The 19,315-nt window shown below is 42.4% G+C and overlaps 2 protein-coding genes across 4 annotated transcripts in view; one reads left to right on the forward strand and one right to left on the reverse strand.

The window, feature by feature from the left end:
• Window positions 1-4,026: 4,026 nt before the first annotated feature.
• Window positions 4,027-12,013, reverse strand: TSTD3 (thiosulfate sulfurtransferase like domain containing 3). The gene is made up of 4 exons (XM_024198432.3): window positions 11,817-12,013; window positions 9,352-9,522; window positions 8,993-9,152; window positions 4,027-4,525 (listed from the first exon to the last, which is right to left on the reverse strand). Exons 1-4 carry the CDS (start codon window positions 11,914-11,916, stop codon window positions 4,459-4,461), a joined length of 498 nt encoding a protein of 165 aa, XP_024054200.1. The 5' UTR covers window positions 11,917-12,013; the 3' UTR covers window positions 4,027-4,458.
• A 7,063-nt stretch (window positions 12,014-19,076) lies between these two features.
• Window positions 19,077-19,315, forward strand: part of USP45 (ubiquitin specific peptidase 45) — an 85,871-nt gene continuing 85,632 nt past the window's right edge. For all 3 annotated transcript variants that reach the window (XR_002908027.1, XR_002908028.3, XM_024198422.2), the window contains exon 1: window positions 19,077-19,153. The gene's annotated coding sequence lies outside the window, so the exon portion shown is untranslated. The remainder of the gene's footprint in view (window positions 19,154-19,315) is intronic.

Genomic DNA, 19,315 nt, shown 5'->3' on the forward strand with positions numbered 1-19,315 from the left:
TGGCTGTGGTTCGCCGTTCTGGGCCAATGGGGGCGGCGAGAAGCTGCGGCCAGCACATCGCTCGCCCGCACCGCTTCTCGCCGCCCCCATTGGCCCGGGACGGCGAACCGCGGTCAGTGGGGGCTGCGATCGGCCGAACCTGCCGCGTCAGCAGGTAAATAAAACTGGCCCGGCCCGCCAGGGTGCTTACCCTGGCGTGCCAACGTTGCCGACCCCTGGTATAAATCTTGTCATTTACCTAGTTTGTTTTATAGCTAAGGAATATTATAAAAAAAAACAACTAATCTTTCAGCAACAAAGGCTGCAAAAACCTGTAAAAAATGTTGTGAGTTTCAATGAAAACAGTGCAGGAAAGAAATTAAGTTCCTCTTCTGGACTGAAGTGATGCTGTTTTACTCAGTACATGTAGCTTGGATATTTTTCCACAAAACCTAGTAGCCCAGCTTACCAGAAAAGTGCAATATGTATAGTGGACATTTGAAAAGAACCTCAGTTTTCTTCACCATTTCAAATATTAGGAATTTTAAAAAGTTTATAAATTATTCGCAAGTACTATACTGTGCAATCCTCAAATGTTTTAGAAGCACATAGCAATATTATCCAGATATGATTATCTTTTTTATTGTGGATTTTTTTGGTACAAAAAGGTATATACTGTTAGTCTGCCTTCATGTTATGAATTTGAGATTTTGTAGAAGTTTACTGAAAGGAACAAGCTTCATCCTGGCTGTTTTAAAATGTGACTAAGAGTAGCTCTTAAGAATTACTGCAATGGGATTCTTTTGTTACCTACTTGCTGGACAAAATGAGTTTCCTTCAACCCACCGGTTGTAGCCTACATTCCTGAGTCATGCAGAACCTCCCACACAAGTCAGGATTTGGCCCTGAAGATTTTAATGTTTTGTCCCCCTTGCCTAACAACTTGTGTACTATTTAATTCTCAACTGAAAATGCTGATTTGCCCACAAATAAAAGCTGAATGATTAAAAACTGAAGTCCAATAGCTTTTGTCCAATCTAATTTTTTTCCAAAGCATAGTAACACATTACACAGGTCTAAAATATAGACAATAAGTGCTTGAAAAACCTAGCCAGATGGACCTTGTTAATTCTAAAACTTGACCATTTAAAAACCACCTTATTTTTTTGTAGTCCTCTACTGGACTCTCATTCAATGAAGTGCAACTAAAATGTGGTTTTGTATGCAATCAATGAGGCTACTTGCACTTATTCAAGTTATTTTTATAAAACATTTAATGCAAATTAAAACCTGCTTTATAGTAAGAAAACAGGCATTTTAGCCTTATATTACATTACTTTTGTTGGTAAAGACACTTGGTCCTCCTACTCCTGGAAATTGGCTTGTTGGTTTTATCCCTTGAAATTTAAACAGTGTATTGTTTGTAACGTGGATATGATGAGTAGGAATAAATCAATGTAAACTGACAATGATTGTGTGTAGTTCTTAACACTGATTATTCCTGAACTAAAGCTTTATTGAAGTAGTATTCCTCAGGAGTAGCTGTACTAGCAATAAGTATTTTACACAATCTACAGTTTTAATACAATGTTTTAGACTAGAAATTTACAAATTAGATTTGTTTTCAAAACTTCTTGCTTCTGCATGTAAATGTGTTTTCATGATTGTAGTAGTGAAAGTATTTTTTCCATGTAGTTCTAAAGAGTTCACTGATTGCATTAGACAAGTATCACTTCTCTGGTCCTCAGAGCTAAAATGCCATTACACTGTTGCAGCAGATACAAGAAAATGGTGACCAGAGAATCCCCACCTGAAGGTGATATTGGGGGGCGGGAGGGAGGGAGGGCAGGAGGAGAAACAGTTTAACAGGTTATAGACCTAAAATAGCTCTGACTTAAGATACTGTAGACTGACCTCCAAACAGAACTGTGTCCACACACACAATACATGAAGTAAACAGCATAAACTGAAAGCCTTGCTAAGGTGAAATAAACAAGCTGGTTTCTGGTACCCTTTAGTAGGATGTCTACACCTTTTAATTAGATTTTTTTAAAGTACTTGTCCCTCCTCATTTGTACAACATTTAAGATACACATAAAAACACCCCAACTGTCCCTCTAAGGTAAATGTATGTTAACACCCTTAATAAAAACCTGCAAGAGAGAGAACTTTTAAGTGTGCCCTTTTCACCAACAAATCAAGGTTCTGTCAAAACAACTTGGGTGGAGAGGAGGAAGAATTCTATTGTTGGAAGGGCACTTTCCAAAGCACCCTCTTCCTTTAAAAGGAGGGGATGGCTAGTCCCACCTTTAGGGGTTGCACATAAAGAGGTGGTCTGTCAGATAGTCAAGTAGTATGCCAAAGAAGGCTAAGGGTATGTCTTCACTACCCGCCAACCTGGCGGGTAGTGATCGATCCAGCAGGGAATCGATTTATTGCGTCTAGTCTAGGCGCGATAAATCGACCCCCAAGTGCTCTCCCATCAACTCCTGTACTCCAGCGCCACGAGAGGAGCAAGCAGCGTCAACGGGGGAGCAGCAGCAGTCGACTCACCGCGGTGAAGAAATCACGGTGAGTTGATCTAAGTACGTTGCCTTCAGCTACGTTATTCACATAGCTGAAGTTGCGTAGACCAGGGCTAAGTCAAAACTCCAACTCCACAGGGAAGCTATTTGTACAGATTAGAGGACATGTGTAGTTCACTTATCATATGAAGCACTGCTAAATCATGTTCCAATAACTTGCAAATGGACTTAAGCAGTGGTTCTCAACATTTCCCTATATAGTAACCCCTCTATTCCTATTTAGCAAGAATCTATCCTGGTAGTTCTCCCCTCCCTCATTTAGCAATATACAATAAACAGGTGTATACCCCACACTGAACCCACGGTTCAATAGTTGTTGCCCCATTAGAGAGCATTACAGTTGTCTAGTCAGGCACAAGTAACCAGTAAGACCCATATCTAAAAGAAAAATCCACATTTCTTCCTATATGCACATGGAAAGTTATGGGGCAAAGCTGCTCACTGAGTAGTTTGTGATCTAACCTGCAACAAATTGCAAATTTAAGCACAACTGAATTTCAGTTTTATAAGCTACAAGTTATACAAACCATTTTTCCTGATGGGGAAAGTGTTACATAATGAAAATGTCAGAGCAGCAAGTAGACATCCCTTCATATTCTGATTCCTTCAGTGCATTGGAAGTCACTTTGCAGTAGTATGAAGGACAAGAAAATGATGCAGTGCATCATACTACAACTTGTGCACCATACCTATTATAACTTCATAATGTTCAATTTTATAAACTCAATGCCAAATTAGTTTATAAAACGGGGATTTTACTGTAATACAATAGCAAGTGTACTTTATTTGAGCAGGGTTGCTAATAACTGTTTTGTGTTTCTCACTGTAGATATAGTCAGTGTCTAACTCCGTTGGGCTCTGAAGAATCCTAACCTAAATCAGTCACATCTATTCTACCAAGTCATACGCCTAAATTCTTATTTCACATTAGGCTCATAAGGGAGGTATATGAATTGTCTGTAGTTTTCTGTCCAAAACTCTACATTTGCTTTTAAAGAAATGTTACTAAACTTTCTTGAAGCACCCAGGCATAGCTTCTGTAGCCAAACTCATTACATTTTGCAATCAAATTTGAGAGTGTCACTTTTTGTGTTTGCAGGATCTGTTCCTCCCTTCCTATTTGCCCTCCTGACAAGACGGACAGGTTAAGAACAGCTGCTATACTCAGAGTAAATTTCAGGTTTCAGAGTAGCATTATCTTGATCTTGATTAGTGATCTTGATTATCACTTCAAAAGTTTTTTTTCTCTTACTTAATTGGCCTCTCAGAGTTGGTAAGACAACTCCCACCTGTTCATGCTCTCTGTATGTGTGTATATATATCTCCTCAATGTTTCACTCTATATGCATCCGAAGAAGTGGGCTGTAGCCCACGAAAGCTTATGCTCTAATAAATTTGTTAGTCTCTAAGGTGCCACAAGTACTCCTGTTCTTTTTTCAGAGTAAATTGGTACTTATCTGCAAAGTATCATTCCAACCCAATTAAAATAATTGTGCCAAGAGGAATATATAACAAAATTACTTATATAAAGTCAGTTACTCCTCACCACAAGTTTAATCATGATCCCCTGTTGTACACATTACTATGATGTATATATCATATGTACAGTATGTTCAGTTTTTACATTGAAGTCTGTAGCTTTAAGTTTTCTTCATGGAGTAGTTCCACAGTAATTTTAACATATGACCAAAAGAGAATGAACAGTCTACTCGTGTAATCTTCAACTCTCAATCAATTTAAATTCAGAATAACCAGCTACATTTAATAGTGTGTATTAACTAAACAATCATTCCCCTTCACAGTACATTCTCAATCTTATTTCATACAAGATATTACTAGGCTTGTGTAAATTTCAGGACACTATGTAACAAGGTTTATATTCCAAAATTAATCTTCATTGTTTTTTCTCTGGTGGTTCATATTTTGCCCACTCCTCCAAGCCACCAGCATAGTGCTGAACTCTGAAAGTATACAGAAGATTGTCAGTGTTATAGAGATACTACTGCTGGTAATCTTGTGAAAAAAGATTAAAGCCTAGTTGCTTTTATATTAAAAAAAAAGTTTCTCTGAGAGACACTGCATAATAGTGGCAGTGTTCACTATTGCAAAACAATGTAATTGCTCCTGGTTTCACAGAGCAAAATGCAAGTATTTTGCAGTAATTTTTATGGCTTACTTTTACTTAGTGATCCTATTTCAATTAGAGAAAATAAACAACATGGATTAAATATCTAGCAAGTGGTGGCATATGTCAATGCATATTACATTCAGAGGGGAAAAAAATGAAAGCACTGGCCATGTTTAAATAAAGTCTGAACAAGTAGTTGTGTTATAGGAGTAGATTCATTTTACTTTGGGAGATTTAAGTGGTATCAATTTAGTACTTAATATTTCATCTGTGCAAACCTCACTTTCAGAGACCAGATTCATAGAAGGTCATCTAGTCCAACCCCACTGCTCAAAGCAGGACCACTCCCCAGACAGATTTTTGCCCTAGATCCCTAAATGGCCCCCTCAAGGATTGAACTCACAACCCTGGGTTTAGCAGGCCAATGCTCAAACCACTGAGCTATCCCAGATTTATATCTTAGCTATACATTCTCTAAGGAGATGTTTATAAACATCTTGAATGCCTTGGTAATAGAGTGCTAACATTTCAAACCATTACAGTGAAGACCATTTTGGCCTCACATTTGCACTAGTTTAAGAGAGTTGGAATTTTTGTTTTAAATCCACCACTCACGTTTTCCATGCATACTTGTTTGATAGGTTAGCTCAGGGGTCAGCAACCTTTCAGAAGTGCTGTGCTGAGTCTTCATTTATTCACTCTGATTTAAGGTTTTGCGTGCCAGAAATACATTTTAACGTTTTTAGAAGGTCTCTTTCTATAAGATATAACTAAACTATTGTTGTATGTAAAGTAAATAAGGTTTTTAAAAAGGTGTTAAAAAAGGTTTAAGGTGTTTAATAAGCTTCATTTAAAATGAAATTAAAATGCAGAGCCCCCGGACCGGTGGCCAGGACCCGGGCAGTGCGAGTGCCACTGAAAATCAGCTCGCGTGCCGCCTTCGGCACACATGCCATAGGTTGCCTACCCCTGGGTTAGCTAATGAAAAGCCTGTTATGTTTGCAATATGGATTTCAGATTGTTAAGGAGATTCCCTATATTAATGTAGATGAGGGAAAGAAGGTTCAATATCTGACTGGTCTCCCACACCTTCCCAGATGCTATTCTATCGAGAACAGTGGTTCTCAAAGCCGGTCCGCCGCTTGTTCAGGGAAAGCCCCTGGCGGGCCAGGCCGGTTTGTTTACCTGCCGCGTCCGCAGGTTCGGCCGATCGCGGCTCCCACTGGCCACGGTTCACCGCTCCAGGCCAATGGGGGCTGTGGGAAGAGCGGCCAGCACATCCCTCGGCCCACACCGCTTCCCACAGCCCCCATTGGCCTGGAGCGGCAAACTGCAGCCGCGGCAGGTAAACAAACCGGCCCAGCCCACCAGGGGCTTTCCCTAAATAAGCGGCGGACCGGCTTTGAGAACCACTGATCTAGAAGATACCATAAAGGGGCAGGTAGGTGGGTAGTGGAGCATTTAGGGCCAGAATGACAGTTTAAAAAGAACTGTGTGCTGACATTAACTAAGGAGGTTTTTCCAATCTACAAAGTAACCAAATTTAAAAAAGGAAAAGATACAAGAGCCTTCTCTATGAAGCAATATGAAAACAGATGTTGAAACTCCACTGGGGGTGGGGGAAGAGAAACACACACAACAAATGTGGGGTCGTAGATGGTTTAGTCTGGTTCTTCTTGGAAGAGTAGAGTACAAGATTGGAATTGTGGGATTCCATTTTGGTATGAACTATTTCCACTTCAATATTTGCTCAGTTTACAAGAACAAAGACTGCCAGCAGTCCAAACTCAGCCTGCGGCCTGAAAGTCAGATTGATGGCTAGATAAGAGGAACCTGAGTAATAAGAATACTGCAGTTAAGTGCTGCTTTCATCTTACACCTGTGCAATCATGTTATGCCGTTAATTACCATATACCTGAGCAATCTAGCAAAGGATTATATAATTGAGGGCATGATTTGAAGACAAAGCATTGCACAGATGGCACTGCAATTACAAGTCAGCCAATAGTTTTGTTGATATAACAAGAGAATTCAGTTCAGTCTCCCAGAGCTGTTCTAGTTTTGCAGAGCTGACAGCAGTGGAAAAAGTCTTGTTACTGATTGACCAGAGATGTCTCCGAATAGATTCTGGGAGCATATCTGCAAAGTACCATTTTCATATAGCCCATCTTTAATTTAAAGAAGAAAAGCTACAATTTAGGTACTACTTATTCTATTTGTTTTCACCTGTACCCTTAAGATGATAACGTCCATACTAGGTCAGACCTATGGGTCCATCTAGCCGAATATCTGGTCTCTGACAGTGGCTAGTGCCAAATACTTCTGGCAGTTAGAGGTGTAGGGGACACCTTGAGTATGGGATTGCATCCCACCAAATTCTCTGCAGTGAAAACCGATGAAAAGAATTAATTTAGCTTCTCTGCAACAGCTTTGTCTTCCTTGGGTGCTCCTTTAGCACCTTGATCATCCTTTGGCACATCCTTCTTCTGATGTACTTAAATTTTTCTTACTGGTAGTTTTTGTATCTTTTGCAAGTTGATCTTCCAGTTTTCTTCTTGGTCTGTCTAATTATACCAGTGTTTCTCAAACTGGGGTGCCGCTTGTTTAGGGAAAGCCCCTGTCGGGCCGGGCCGGTTTGTTTACCTGCCCCGTCCGCAGGTCCGGCCGATCGCGGCTCCCACTGACTGCGGTTTGCTGCTCCGGGCCAATGGGAGCTGCTGGAAGCAGCGTGGGCCGAGGGACGTACTGGCCGCCACTTCCAGCAGCTCCCATTGGCCTGCAGTGGGGAACCGCGGCCAGTGGGAGCCGCGATCGGCCAGACCTGCAGATGGGGCAGGTAAACAAACCGGCCCAGCCCGCCACGGGCTTTCCTTACACAGGCGGTGATCCCAGTTTGAGAAACAGTGAATTATACTTTTACACTTGATTTGCCAGAGTTTATGCTCCTTTCTATTTTCCTCACTAGGATCTGACTTCCAATTTTTAGAAGATGACTTTTTGCTTGTAATTTCCTTTTACACTGCTGTTTAGCTTATGTTTGTTCCTTTACTGTTTGTTTTTGATTTGGGGTATACATTTAGTTTGAGCCTATATGATGGTGTTTTTAAATTAGACTCCCTACAGTTTTCAGACATTTCACCCTTGTGACTGTTCCTCGTAATTTCTGTTTAACTACATTCCTCATTTTTGTGTAATTCCCCCTTTTGGAGTTAAATGCTACTGGGGTAGATTTCTTTGGTATTTGCCCCCCTACAAGGATGTTAAGTTTAATTACATTATGCTCACTATTACCAAATGGTCCAGCTATATTTCCCTCCTGGACCAGAGGCTGTGCTCCTACTTAGGACTAAATAAAACAGACATGGGCAAACTACGGCCCACTGAACTGACCTGCCTGGCCCCTGAGCTCCCGGCCGCTGTCCCCCTTCCCTCGCAGCCACGCCACCGTGCGGGCCACACTCTGGCCTGCCGCTTCCACTAGGCAGCGTGGGGAGCGCAGCTGGCCCTGGCCGGGCATCGTGGCTGCAAGCTCCTGGTAAGGGGGCGGGGGTTAGGTAAGGGAGCGGGGGGTTCTGGGGGGTACTTAGGGAGGAGGGGGCAGAGGTTCTGGTGGGGGGCGGTCAGGGGATGGGGAAAAGGGAGGATTGGGAGTGGGAGTCCCGGGGGGGCAGGATGTGGATAGGGGTTGGGAGGGCAGTCAGGGGACAGGGAGGGTTGGATAAGGGGGTGGAATCCTGGGGGGCAGTTAGGGGCGGGGGGTCCCGGGAGGGGGTGGGCAGGGGACGAGGAGCAGAGGGCGGTTGGATAGGGGGTGAGAGTCCCAGGAGAGCTGTCACGGGGCCGGGGGTGTGGATAGGGGGTCGAGGCAGTCAGGGGACAAGGAGCGGGGGCGGTTGGAGGTTCTGAGGGGGGGGCAATCAGTCAGGGGGCAGGGGCCAGGCTATTTGGGGAGGCACAGCCTTCCCTACCCGGCCCTCCATACAGTTGCGCAACCCCGATGTGGCCCTCGGGCCAAAAAGTTTGCCTACCCCTGAAATAAAAGATTGCTTCTTGGAGCAGCTTGTCCTGGCACCCAGAAGGGAAGGGGCAATCATTTATGGGTTCTAGGAGTTTTATTTGCATTCCTTCCTGAGGTGATATGTACCCAGTCAATAATAATGGGGGATTTCATCTGTCTTTGCAGCCTCTCTAATCTCCGAGCCCACCAGGGAAGGGGTCTACTTTTCAGAAAGTGACTCCCCCCCCCATTAATCCTGTTCTCCATACAGGAGCTTACCCAGCCAGCACCTCAATTGCTTACCTGCTGAAGCCCAAAGACATAGCAATATCCAATGCCTTCTTGCTTCGCACTCCTGCCATGCAAGAAAAGACTAGATGGTCAGATTTAGCAGGCATATCTTGATTGTACCGTTCTTTAAAATCTTTTGGGTTCATCTGTAGAGCTTCCACAACCTCACCCACTGCAAGAATAGATGCAAAGCCTCTTTTAGGTGTAATTAATGAAGGAGTTTTGTTGGTGAAGATTTACACTAATTAGTTTCCCAGAAGAGTTTGCCATATGTATTGCAACTTGTTTTTGTCAAGTCACCAGGGTTCACTTGCAAGTTTAGGCTTAAAGGTTTCTGATCTTGTTGCTATGTAGTGATACATATAACTTACATGGTATGTTGACGGATCCAGGAATTTTTCCAAACTGTCCAATTTCCCACTTCTCTCGAACATCAATAAGAGTTGTTTGGGATTTTAGCAAGCCTTTGAGTTCTTTATAGGAAAGACTACAATCAGCAGCAGTGTCAAGATTACGAAAGATCACATTTACCGTTCTCAGACCTAGGAAAAGAAAAAGGACTTATCCCACAAGAAGCAGGAAAAAAAAAAAAAAATTCAAAGAAATCTTGGAAAAGGTGGTTACCAGTAATCATGCTAAAAAAATTAAGATGCTCCAATCTGGGGGAATTTCCCACTGAAAATTAACATCTGTAAACTTGCCATTTAGTGAAGGTGAGCCTGAGTTATTCCACTATGTGTCACCATGGTTATCCTAGTGCCTCCCAAAATTTGAAATAAAGTATATATACGTTTCTCTCTCTTCCCAAGAGTCAGAAAGGACTGGGCTGTTTATTCTGATGAGGTTCTAAAGTGGATTTTAAAAGGTATTGTAAAATGGCTTAATCTAGGAAGTGGGAATTGCTTCCTAGCTTTGATCAATACTGACAATGAAATTGTTTCTTTTTGCAACTTGAGAATTATGAGGGAAACCTACTATCAACACAGGTGCAGGCCTTAACCACAAAAATGTAGGCTGTATTTTCCAGGGCTTTGGAGTGGAGCCCGGAGCTGGAGCAGTTCCGGAGCAGAGGAGCTGCAGGTTTTTGCCTGGAGCTGGAGCATAGCTCCAAAGCCCTAGTATTTATGTTAATGATTGTGCTTGTCCCTCAGGTTCATTTGTATTTTAATAAAACTCTTAGCAGGAAAGGGTTAAATACACTCTTCAGCACTATAACATGAATTTTTATTTAAAATGTATTTTAAATCCTTGGTTTCCTACTGGCTGGTCATAGACCCATTCCACTTATAGTCATTTTTATTGCTACCATCAGGTTAATAAAAACAGAAATCTTCTTTAAAAAGCAATTTGATGTATAAGAAAAAGGCCTGAAAAGACACTTATTTTGGTTGTGTGTGTTTGTTTTGTTTTTGCTGGAAGACATCTTGAAGGTATGATGCATATTGACTGGGAGTGTTAATAACTAAAGGAACAAATTTTCTGAAATTAACACTTTGGATAAAGGACTGATACCTTAAAAAAATCGAGTCTAAGTATTTTGGTATTGCTGCGCTCAGCATTCCAACACCTAACTGATTTAGGAGCCTGTGTCATTTCAAAAGCAGTTTAATCACTTAGGAGCCAAAATCCCATTGACAGTCAATTGGACTGAGATCAGCAATACCTAAACACCTTTAAAAAAAAAATCTGGGCCATAGGCATTTTAAATTAGAGAAGTAGTCACATAAAATTTAACAGTGAATAAGAGTCACTTTTCTTTTTAATTGCTAAAATTCTCTTGACGTTCCAGATACCACTTGTCTACCTTTACAGTCATCCTAGAGCCAGGGTAGTCAATTATTTTTTGTCAAGGTCCAAGTTTCTTGAACCTGGTATAGTTTTTTGTCAAGGTCCAGACTGTAGAAAGAGAGAGAGGAAAAAACAAACACACAACCCAACAATAATGATGCTAATAATAATAATAATATAAAAATATTTCCAAGTCCATTCAAAAGCATCTGATGGTCTGGATTTGGCTCATGGTCTGCCTATTCACTACCTCTGTCCTATAGTCTTCAGGCCTTGTGTGCCTGATTATAGAAAGCCAACACATTTCTTAGACCTTCCTTAGCAATTACAGATAAGGGAACGTCCATAACTCTGAGCAAATATTATGGTTGTTCTTTCAAAATTTTACAACTGAACATTGACTTAATACAGCTTTGGAATTTTACTAAGAAAATTAATTAATTTTAATTAAGAAAAAAGTTGCTTTTAAACAATCTTGTTTAATTTAAATTAAGGACAGAAACAGTTTCCTTACCTTGCTAAATGAAATTTTAAGTAGTTTACATTTAACATAGTACTGTATTTGCCTTTTTTTTTTTGTCTCTGTTGCTGCCTGATCACATACTTCCGGTTCCAAATGAGATGTGTGGTTGATCAGTCAGTTCATAACTTGGCTACCGTATCACCACACCCACCATGGATCTCTAATGTCCTGGGACCTAAGGCTACAACTACACTGCAAACAAAATCTATGAACTTGTAATACCAGAGTCAGTGGCGGGGCAGCAGCTTCAGCAGCCGCTACTGAGTAACCTCACTTCGCATGAGCCTGCTCAGTCCCAGCCGTGCCATATTTTTTAACATCACACCGCAGCTTCCAGACACACGCCCCCCAGCCCCAGCACTGCCACTTTCACGCGCAGCAATGCGCTAAGAATGGAACCTCCCCTGCCGCACACAATGGCCTCGGCTTCCTGCCGGCGCTCCTCCAAAAAGGGCTAGGAACATTCTCCGACCTAAGCCCGGCACTCTTCCCAGCGGGACAGCCGGCTGCACGGCGCCTACTCACCGGGCTGCAGCGGGCGGCGGCCGCTGGTCCAGCCCCCGGCCGCCCGCGGGACACCAAGCAGAACTCGGGCTGCGCAGCTCAGCCCACGGCAGCCCCACATGACCGGGCCCCAAGCAGCGGCGTGTGCGTGCGTCTCTGTTTGCCCTTGGGGCCGCTCTACTAGGCAGCGCACAGCAGGCGGGGCTCGCTCTTGCCCGGCCCGCTGAGCCAGGCCCTTTCAAGGGCCTGTGCGCGTGACAGCTGGGCTGCGTCCCATTCAGGGCGTGAGGCGGGGTGATGGAGCCTGCATGGTGTGGGCTCGTAGCCGGGGTGTCCCGTGCAATGGACAAGTGGAGGCCCGCGCAAGTATTTGATTTTTCTACTTTAAACAAAAAAAAACAACTTTTTTGTGGAGTCCCAACGTTTGAAAATTAATGTGGAATTTAACAGACTTAAGCTTTTGTGTTTACCCTTCAGCTAGCGCAGGGAACAAAGATTGCTCCAAACTTGGGACTCCCACATGGCAAGGGTAGTGCTACCAGCTGAGGCTACAGGCTGGTGATTCAGCCCGTAGCATTATGGGCACAGCTCCCATCTAGCAATCTTACAAACCATGTCTCTTCAAAGAAAAGAAAAGGCTTTGGTGTACAGGTTGAGAAACTCACATTAGACATTGATCAGCAGCGGTTTTTCTGTCAAGCAATTGTGTGTATGATTTTAAAAAGTGTGTTTCTATACATATATAAGTTAATGTGGATTACTGAAAAGATGAGTATTTTATAATGCTTTTGAAAAGACTCTAGCAGCCAGCCTAGTGGCATATGGTGGCTGTACATTTCCACATGGAAGACCTGTCACTGGTGCAAACCAGTCATGTCATATAATAAACTGTTTTCCAACCTTCAGCCTAAAAGAGGAGGTAGCATAGTTTAGAGGTGCAAGTAGGGACTAGGAGTCAAGAAACTAGGCCCGCGACCCTACAGTGATCAATGCATTGGCCCAAGGGATCTCCAAAAGTTCAAAAGTCATGAGTCAGAGCCCCCCCCTTCATGAAATTGGCTTAAAATAATGAAGTTTTTTAAAATAATAGTTTTTCACCTGTCTTATTATTTTTTATCCTTTGGGGGAAGCTGCTCACAATCAGTTTGTGTGTGATCCTCACATAGGGTGACCAGACAGCAAGTGTGAAAAATCGGTACAGGGGTCGGGGGTATATCGGTACAGGAGCCTATATAAGAAAAAGACCCAAAAATCAGGACTGTCCCTATAAAATCGGGACATGTGGTCACCCTATCTTCACAGGGTCAAAATTCAACCTTAAATGTCCACACAAAAATGCAAGCCTCCCCCTTGACTACAGACCTTATAAATACATGTACCAAAATAATAACATAACAGTATTTCTAAAAATCTCATTATCATGCTATCTAGATGCCTGTATGCTAATTCAGAAGTACATCAATTTTCTCAAGGAAAATGTACACAGCTCCCCTCCCTAAAAGACTAAAACAGTGGTATGAGGCTTGGCCTATTAAACCCAGGGTTGTGAGTTCAGTCCTCAAGGTGGCCACTTAGGGATCTGGGGCAAAAATCAGTACTTGGTCCTGCTAGTGAAGGTAGAGGGTTGGACTCAATGACCTTTCAGGGTCCCTTCCAGTTCTATGAGATAGCTATATATTAGTAAAACAAAGCTGCCACCACCATCTCCATGGAGATTTTAAGTTCTGTATTTAGCATGAGTACAAAAAATTACCATATTCTGATTTTATTTACACCTGTGTAAATCCCAATTAGTTTTTTAGTTCAGTGGGATTACTCCAGATTTGCACTGCTGCATCTGAGATCAGAATCTGGCCCATCAGCAGCAGCTGTTGAAAAAGCAGGGTTGCATTGTAGTTCTGTGACTAAAGTCTTGTGTAATTTTAAACATGTAATTTACATAAACAGTAAGACTTCTAATCACACTAAAGAAAAAATAAATCATAATTTAATTGAATTTGCTTGAAACCAGAATTAAAGAGAAGTATACTACATCATTACATTTTTAAGCAATCTACAATTAGGTGAATAGGTTTTTCGTGAATACAGGGTAACTGCACCTCTTTCCCTTTTCCGGTCTCACAGAGTGCACCTCCTCCAGTGTCAGGCCTTGTGTCTTACTTCTCCTGAGGTAGAATTCTACTCTTGGACCAGACTCTGAGCTACAGTACACTACATATCAATGATGCTTACCAAGCAGTTCCAGTTGGGTTTGGAACCTGCAGTTCTTCTCTTCACGATTCTGAGGCCAGACAGCTGTCTTAAAACCAGAGTATTGTTTGCTTTAATAGTGGGAACAAAGCACTTAGAGAAAAAGGATTTTAGGACAGTCTACACATTTCTATTTTACCTAAAGTCCTACCATCTAGTAATGGTGACCTAAGCAAGCCTAGTTTCTCCAGACACCCCTGACGGTCCTATGTATCAGTCTAGTTACCCCAAACAACTCCCCAACATCTACCCCTTCTTTGACAGGGTCTACCTTTTTAACCCTGCCACAGGTTTTGTTTTATTTTTGTTCCTCTGGTTCCTCTGGTTCCCAGACCTTTTCCAGTTCTCATCCACCCTTTTCCAGTCTCTCATCCACCCTTAAGTGTTTGCTGAGAAGTGGCTTATCCTGAGCCACTGTTTTCCTTCCTGCTTGTTTTTCCTGATAACCCCCCATTAAACTAAACCAACGTATTCATACAGTAAACATTCCCATAATCTGGTCAATATACAATGTTCATAAATTATTACAGAGCAGTTTCACTTCTATCACAGTAATCACCATTACTACCAGTAATGACAGGCACAATTTAGGATGTCTCCAGAAAATCATCTCTAAAAGTTTAGAACCATCTGGTTTTTTTTCTTTCTCATTGATGTAATTCTGTCACATGCTACTTATTAGAGACTGGGTTAACAAAGCACTCTCCTCCTACATTTAATATATATATTTACATCTAATTTTTCTTAATAGTGATTATTACTTATGGCTAAATAACAATGTTATCATACCTTTGTCTTTCTTCTACCAATCTCCCTTTCAGCTATCTAGGACTCCCACTTGTATCATATTTGAACTTAGTACCTGATCTTCCTATGATTGGATCTGCACAAAAGTCTTGTGCCTGCAGGAAGTCTCACTGGTTTCAATAGGGCTCTGCGTGGACACAAGGGTCCACCAACACAGATCCAGTTATATGATTGGGGCATTCAATTGTAAGCTTTTTGGGGCGGGGAACATATATTTGTTTCTGTAAGGTACCCAGCCAACTTTCTAATTCTCTCTTTAGAGGGAGCTATACCACCCTCTTTATAGCCCACATGGAATAATTGTTAAGTATTATTATGTATTTGTAGTGTGGTAGTGCTCAGAAGCTGCAGCATCATTGTGCAGAAACATACAACAAAAATAGGGTCCTTGCTGTAAACTGCTACAGTGTTTGCTGTTATGGAGAGTTCTAATACCTGCTAACCCAGAAAAGTTCCATAAACCTGTTATTTTGAATGACTTGAAAATTAACAAGGAAAATCAAAATAGTTATACTGATAAATGACCATCACAGAATATTATCAAAGTCCCTTATTACCAACTATGCACCAAATTGCAGAATTTTTCTGACTGGCCTTGATCCTGATCCTGCAAAATTAAACATGGTAAATCTTTACAAAGCTCTCAGGATCAAAATCTGTTAAAACTAATCCTACAAAAACTTGCACATGTGCTTAACTTTACACGTGTGAGTAGTGTATTAATCTTAATGAGACTACTTGTGTGGTTAAACACAAGCGTAACAGGTCTAAGTTACTCATTCTGTGTGTGATCTTGGGCAAATTTCACTTGACCTCCTATTCCCAGGAAATCTGTATGTAAAATTAGGTAAAAAGCAGGATCTGACTGAAAATCAGGGGTGAAATCCTAGACTCATTGAAATCAACGGACATTTTTCACCCCAGATATCTGAGTTCAGCAGCCGAGGTAGGTGAATTACACAAAAGATTTATCACTGCATATGTAGCACCATCAAGTTTATTTATGAAATTTGCAAACTCAACCACTGTCTTCAGTCTCAGGCGAGTCAGCATATACTGTACAGTTTTTGCTACATAATTAAGCAAAGGAAGCTTCCACAAATGTCTCAAATACTCCAAAAGCATCAAATACTTTAAATAGTAATTTTTAAAAAATCTGATAAATACAAAAGTAAATGTAACTTAGGAACCAAACCTAGCACTCAGAAAAGCTATCCCTGAAAATTTACAACTATTTATGTAAGTGGGATTGTACTGGTGTAACTGAGGGCAGTATCTGGCTTCTGGCGGTTATCTCACAGTCAATATCTGTACTACTATTTATGTCTGAAGACTGTGTGCATTTTAATTTGATTGTATGTTCCTCAGGTAGAAATAATGTCATTTATGTGTCTACCACTTGTTGTGCTCTAATAATAATATTTTTAGTCTATTATCTGCCTTGTACACCTCTACCCCGATATAACACGACCCGATATAACATGAATTCGGATATAACGCGGTAAAGCAGGGCTGCGCGCTCCGGTGGATCAAAGCAAGTTCGATATAACGCGGTTTCACCTATAACATGGTAAGATTTTTTGGCTCCTGAGGACAGCGTTATATCGGGGTAGAGGTGTATTATAGGGATTCACTTTAAAGATAAGGCTGCCATTTGGAGTGGGGGAGGGAGTGGCAATCTAAACAATGTCTGTTTCAAACCAGTATTTCATACCTAAGGCCCAAATTCTCTAATGGCAAGCCTTTATTCATGTGCTTAACTTTATGCATGTGAGTACTAGTGTGTAAAGTTAAGTGTGTGTGTAAATCTTTTCAGGACTGGGGCTTATATAACCAACATTTTCTATAATTACTTGTATTAAGGAAAAGGTGATTTTGATGCATCTGTAGCTTCAAGATATTTCAGTATGTTTTTTGTAACCCATGATGTTGTTATTGGGGAATCCTAGTGTTGGATTATTGCTAAAATTACCGATCCTTTTAAATAATTTAATATAACTTTATGGGTGTTTGCCTTTTCCCCTCCATACATGGAGTTATGCATATAGAGGCATATTGTTTCTTTTCCATTCACAAAGGATGTTTTTTGAGAAATGTATTGTTAACTTGTTCCTTATGAGAGTTTTCATGCTCAAAACAAGGATAAAGCATTTCCCAGAAATGAAAAGTGTGACAAATTGAAACTGGCACATATAGCTGGTTCACTAGTTGCCCTTCTGCTAGCCTTTCCATATGGCATCCTTTTTGACAGACATTTGCAAATTTGTCTTTTAGAGGCAAGGAATAAAAATATAAAGATCGGTTGCAGTTTTCTGTGTTTTTGGCTTTAACATGATATGGGTAAGAATAAAATATTTCTATAATTCCTCGTTAAAAATACCTTTAGTAAAATAACCCAAACAATGTACAATTCTATGCTGATAAAATTCAGATTTTAAAATAATAAAATATGAAAGAGTATTTATGATATGGATTGCATATGCATATGAAAGATATTCTGACTGATTCATTTATTGTCTTCATTTTACAGATAACGACAGGACCATATATAAACAAAACACTGGCAGAAATAGGACTGATGGAACTAGCAGCTTTTCCAAAGGGCTCAAGGTAGAGAGTCAGAGGAGATGAAGCCACAGCTAGTCTCCTCAATGGGAGAGGGGAGCAGCCCTCCCCCCCATAACACTTAGCACTTACTGTTACCATTATTTAATATTTCTAATACAGTAGCACTTAAAGGCCTCAATCAGAATTAGGGCCAGGTTGTGCTAACCCTGTACAAACACATACAAAGACAAAAGCTTACAGTCTAAGCCCCAGATCCTGCAATTTGTTCCATTTAGGAGACTTCACGAAGGCTTTGTCTACACTATTACTTTTGTCTGCAAAACTTTTGTTTGTCAGGGGTGTGAAAAAACACACCCCTGACAGACAAGTTTCACTGACAAAAGTGCCAGTGTGGACAGCACTATGTCTGCTGGAAAGCATCTCCTGCTGGCATAGCTACTGCCACTCATTGGGGGTAGTTTAATTATGCCGGTGGGAGAGCTCTCTCCTGCTAGCATAATTAGGCTACACAGGAGACCTTACAGCGGCGCAGTTGTGCCGCTGTACGGTCCGTAGTGTAGACATAGCCAAACAGAATGACTTACAAAATTGGGGCCTTACAATATCGTCCTTTCCCGGCCAAATTCAACACTGGTGTAAGCAGACTTCACCCTACTTCAAAAGTGTGGTCCTTTTAATACCGATGTGAAGTAGTTACTTATGTATTATCCCCATTTTCCAGAGGACGGACATAACTAAGACATGAGGCTAACTCTGGTGTAATGCCATTGACGTTAATTAATAGAGTTATGCCAGGGTTGACTTAGCACTTGTGGTAAGGAGGGTTTACCCAAGGCCCCCCAGCAAATCAGTGGTAAAAGCAGGATGAAAACTCAAGAGTTTTTAAGAAGAGTTGGTCTTGGGTTCTTGCAATACATGCAGGCACCCCTCTGCGCAGCCAGGAAGGACTGAAGCCTGGTTAAATGGAGGAGAACCAGAAGGAGTAGCAGTGCCTTGTGGAGACCCAGGCCAGGAGAAGTTCACAGGGAGCTGCAGCTGCTCTTTAGGGATTTGGGAGCAGAGAGAGATGCCTAAAAAAGTGCTCTTGCAGCAGCAGTGCTGCTTTGCTGTGTGGTTCAGGAGTTCCCCTTGCAGCACCAGGGCTTCGGTGTGGTTCAGGGATAGGTTAATAGGTGGCTTGGTCATTGCTGAAGATCGTGATTCAAGGATAGGTTAATATGTAGGGGTGGGGGAATTTTTTATCCTTATTCAGGAATAGGTTTATACTGCCTTGGTCTCATTGAACAGAGGGATTTTATGATGACATGTTAATAATAGGTGGCTGAGTCTAATTGTATGGGGGGACTTTAGCGTGACTCCGGGATAGGTTTATATGTGGCTAAGTGTCATTGCACAGGGAGATTTTATCTGGTTCAGGGATAGCTTTATATGTGGCTGGGCCTCACTACCGCCTGGCTTGAGGGGGGCCTGCACTCAGTTGTGCCCAGGACAGAAGAGCCCAAGGGCTCTTTGCCGCCGCTGCACTGGGCTTGCCCCTGGGCCGGCAGCAGCTCCCGGCTTCTCTCCCGCACTGCGGCGCAGGGGCCGGGGATCTGCCCGAGCCGGGGGGAGGGAAGGTGGGTGTGAGCGGCGCGGCCGGGGGCGGGACGGGAAGGCGCGGCCCTGGCCGAGGCCCAGCTTCTTCCGCCGCTTTCTGCTGCCGTCGCCGCTGCCTGCGTGTCGGGGAGAAGCCCGTGAGTGAGGGGCCGCGGCCGGGCCACGCCGGGGGTAGCTGCGACCCGAGCGCAGCGCAGCGCGGCGCCTGCGGGGGGGAAGCCACGAGAGGGAGGCGGCCGGCTCGGGGCCCGGCTCTCGGGCTGCGTTCTCCGGGCCAGGGGCTCGCCCAGGCCGCTGCT

Source organism: Terrapene carolina, unplaced genomic scaffold (genome assembly GCF_002925995.2).
Source record: "Terrapene carolina triunguis isolate 2854851 unplaced genomic scaffold, T_m_triunguis-2.0 Scaffold42, whole genome shotgun sequence".
In the NCBI taxonomy this organism is placed as follows: Eukaryota; Metazoa; Chordata; order Testudines; family Emydidae; genus Terrapene; species Terrapene triunguis.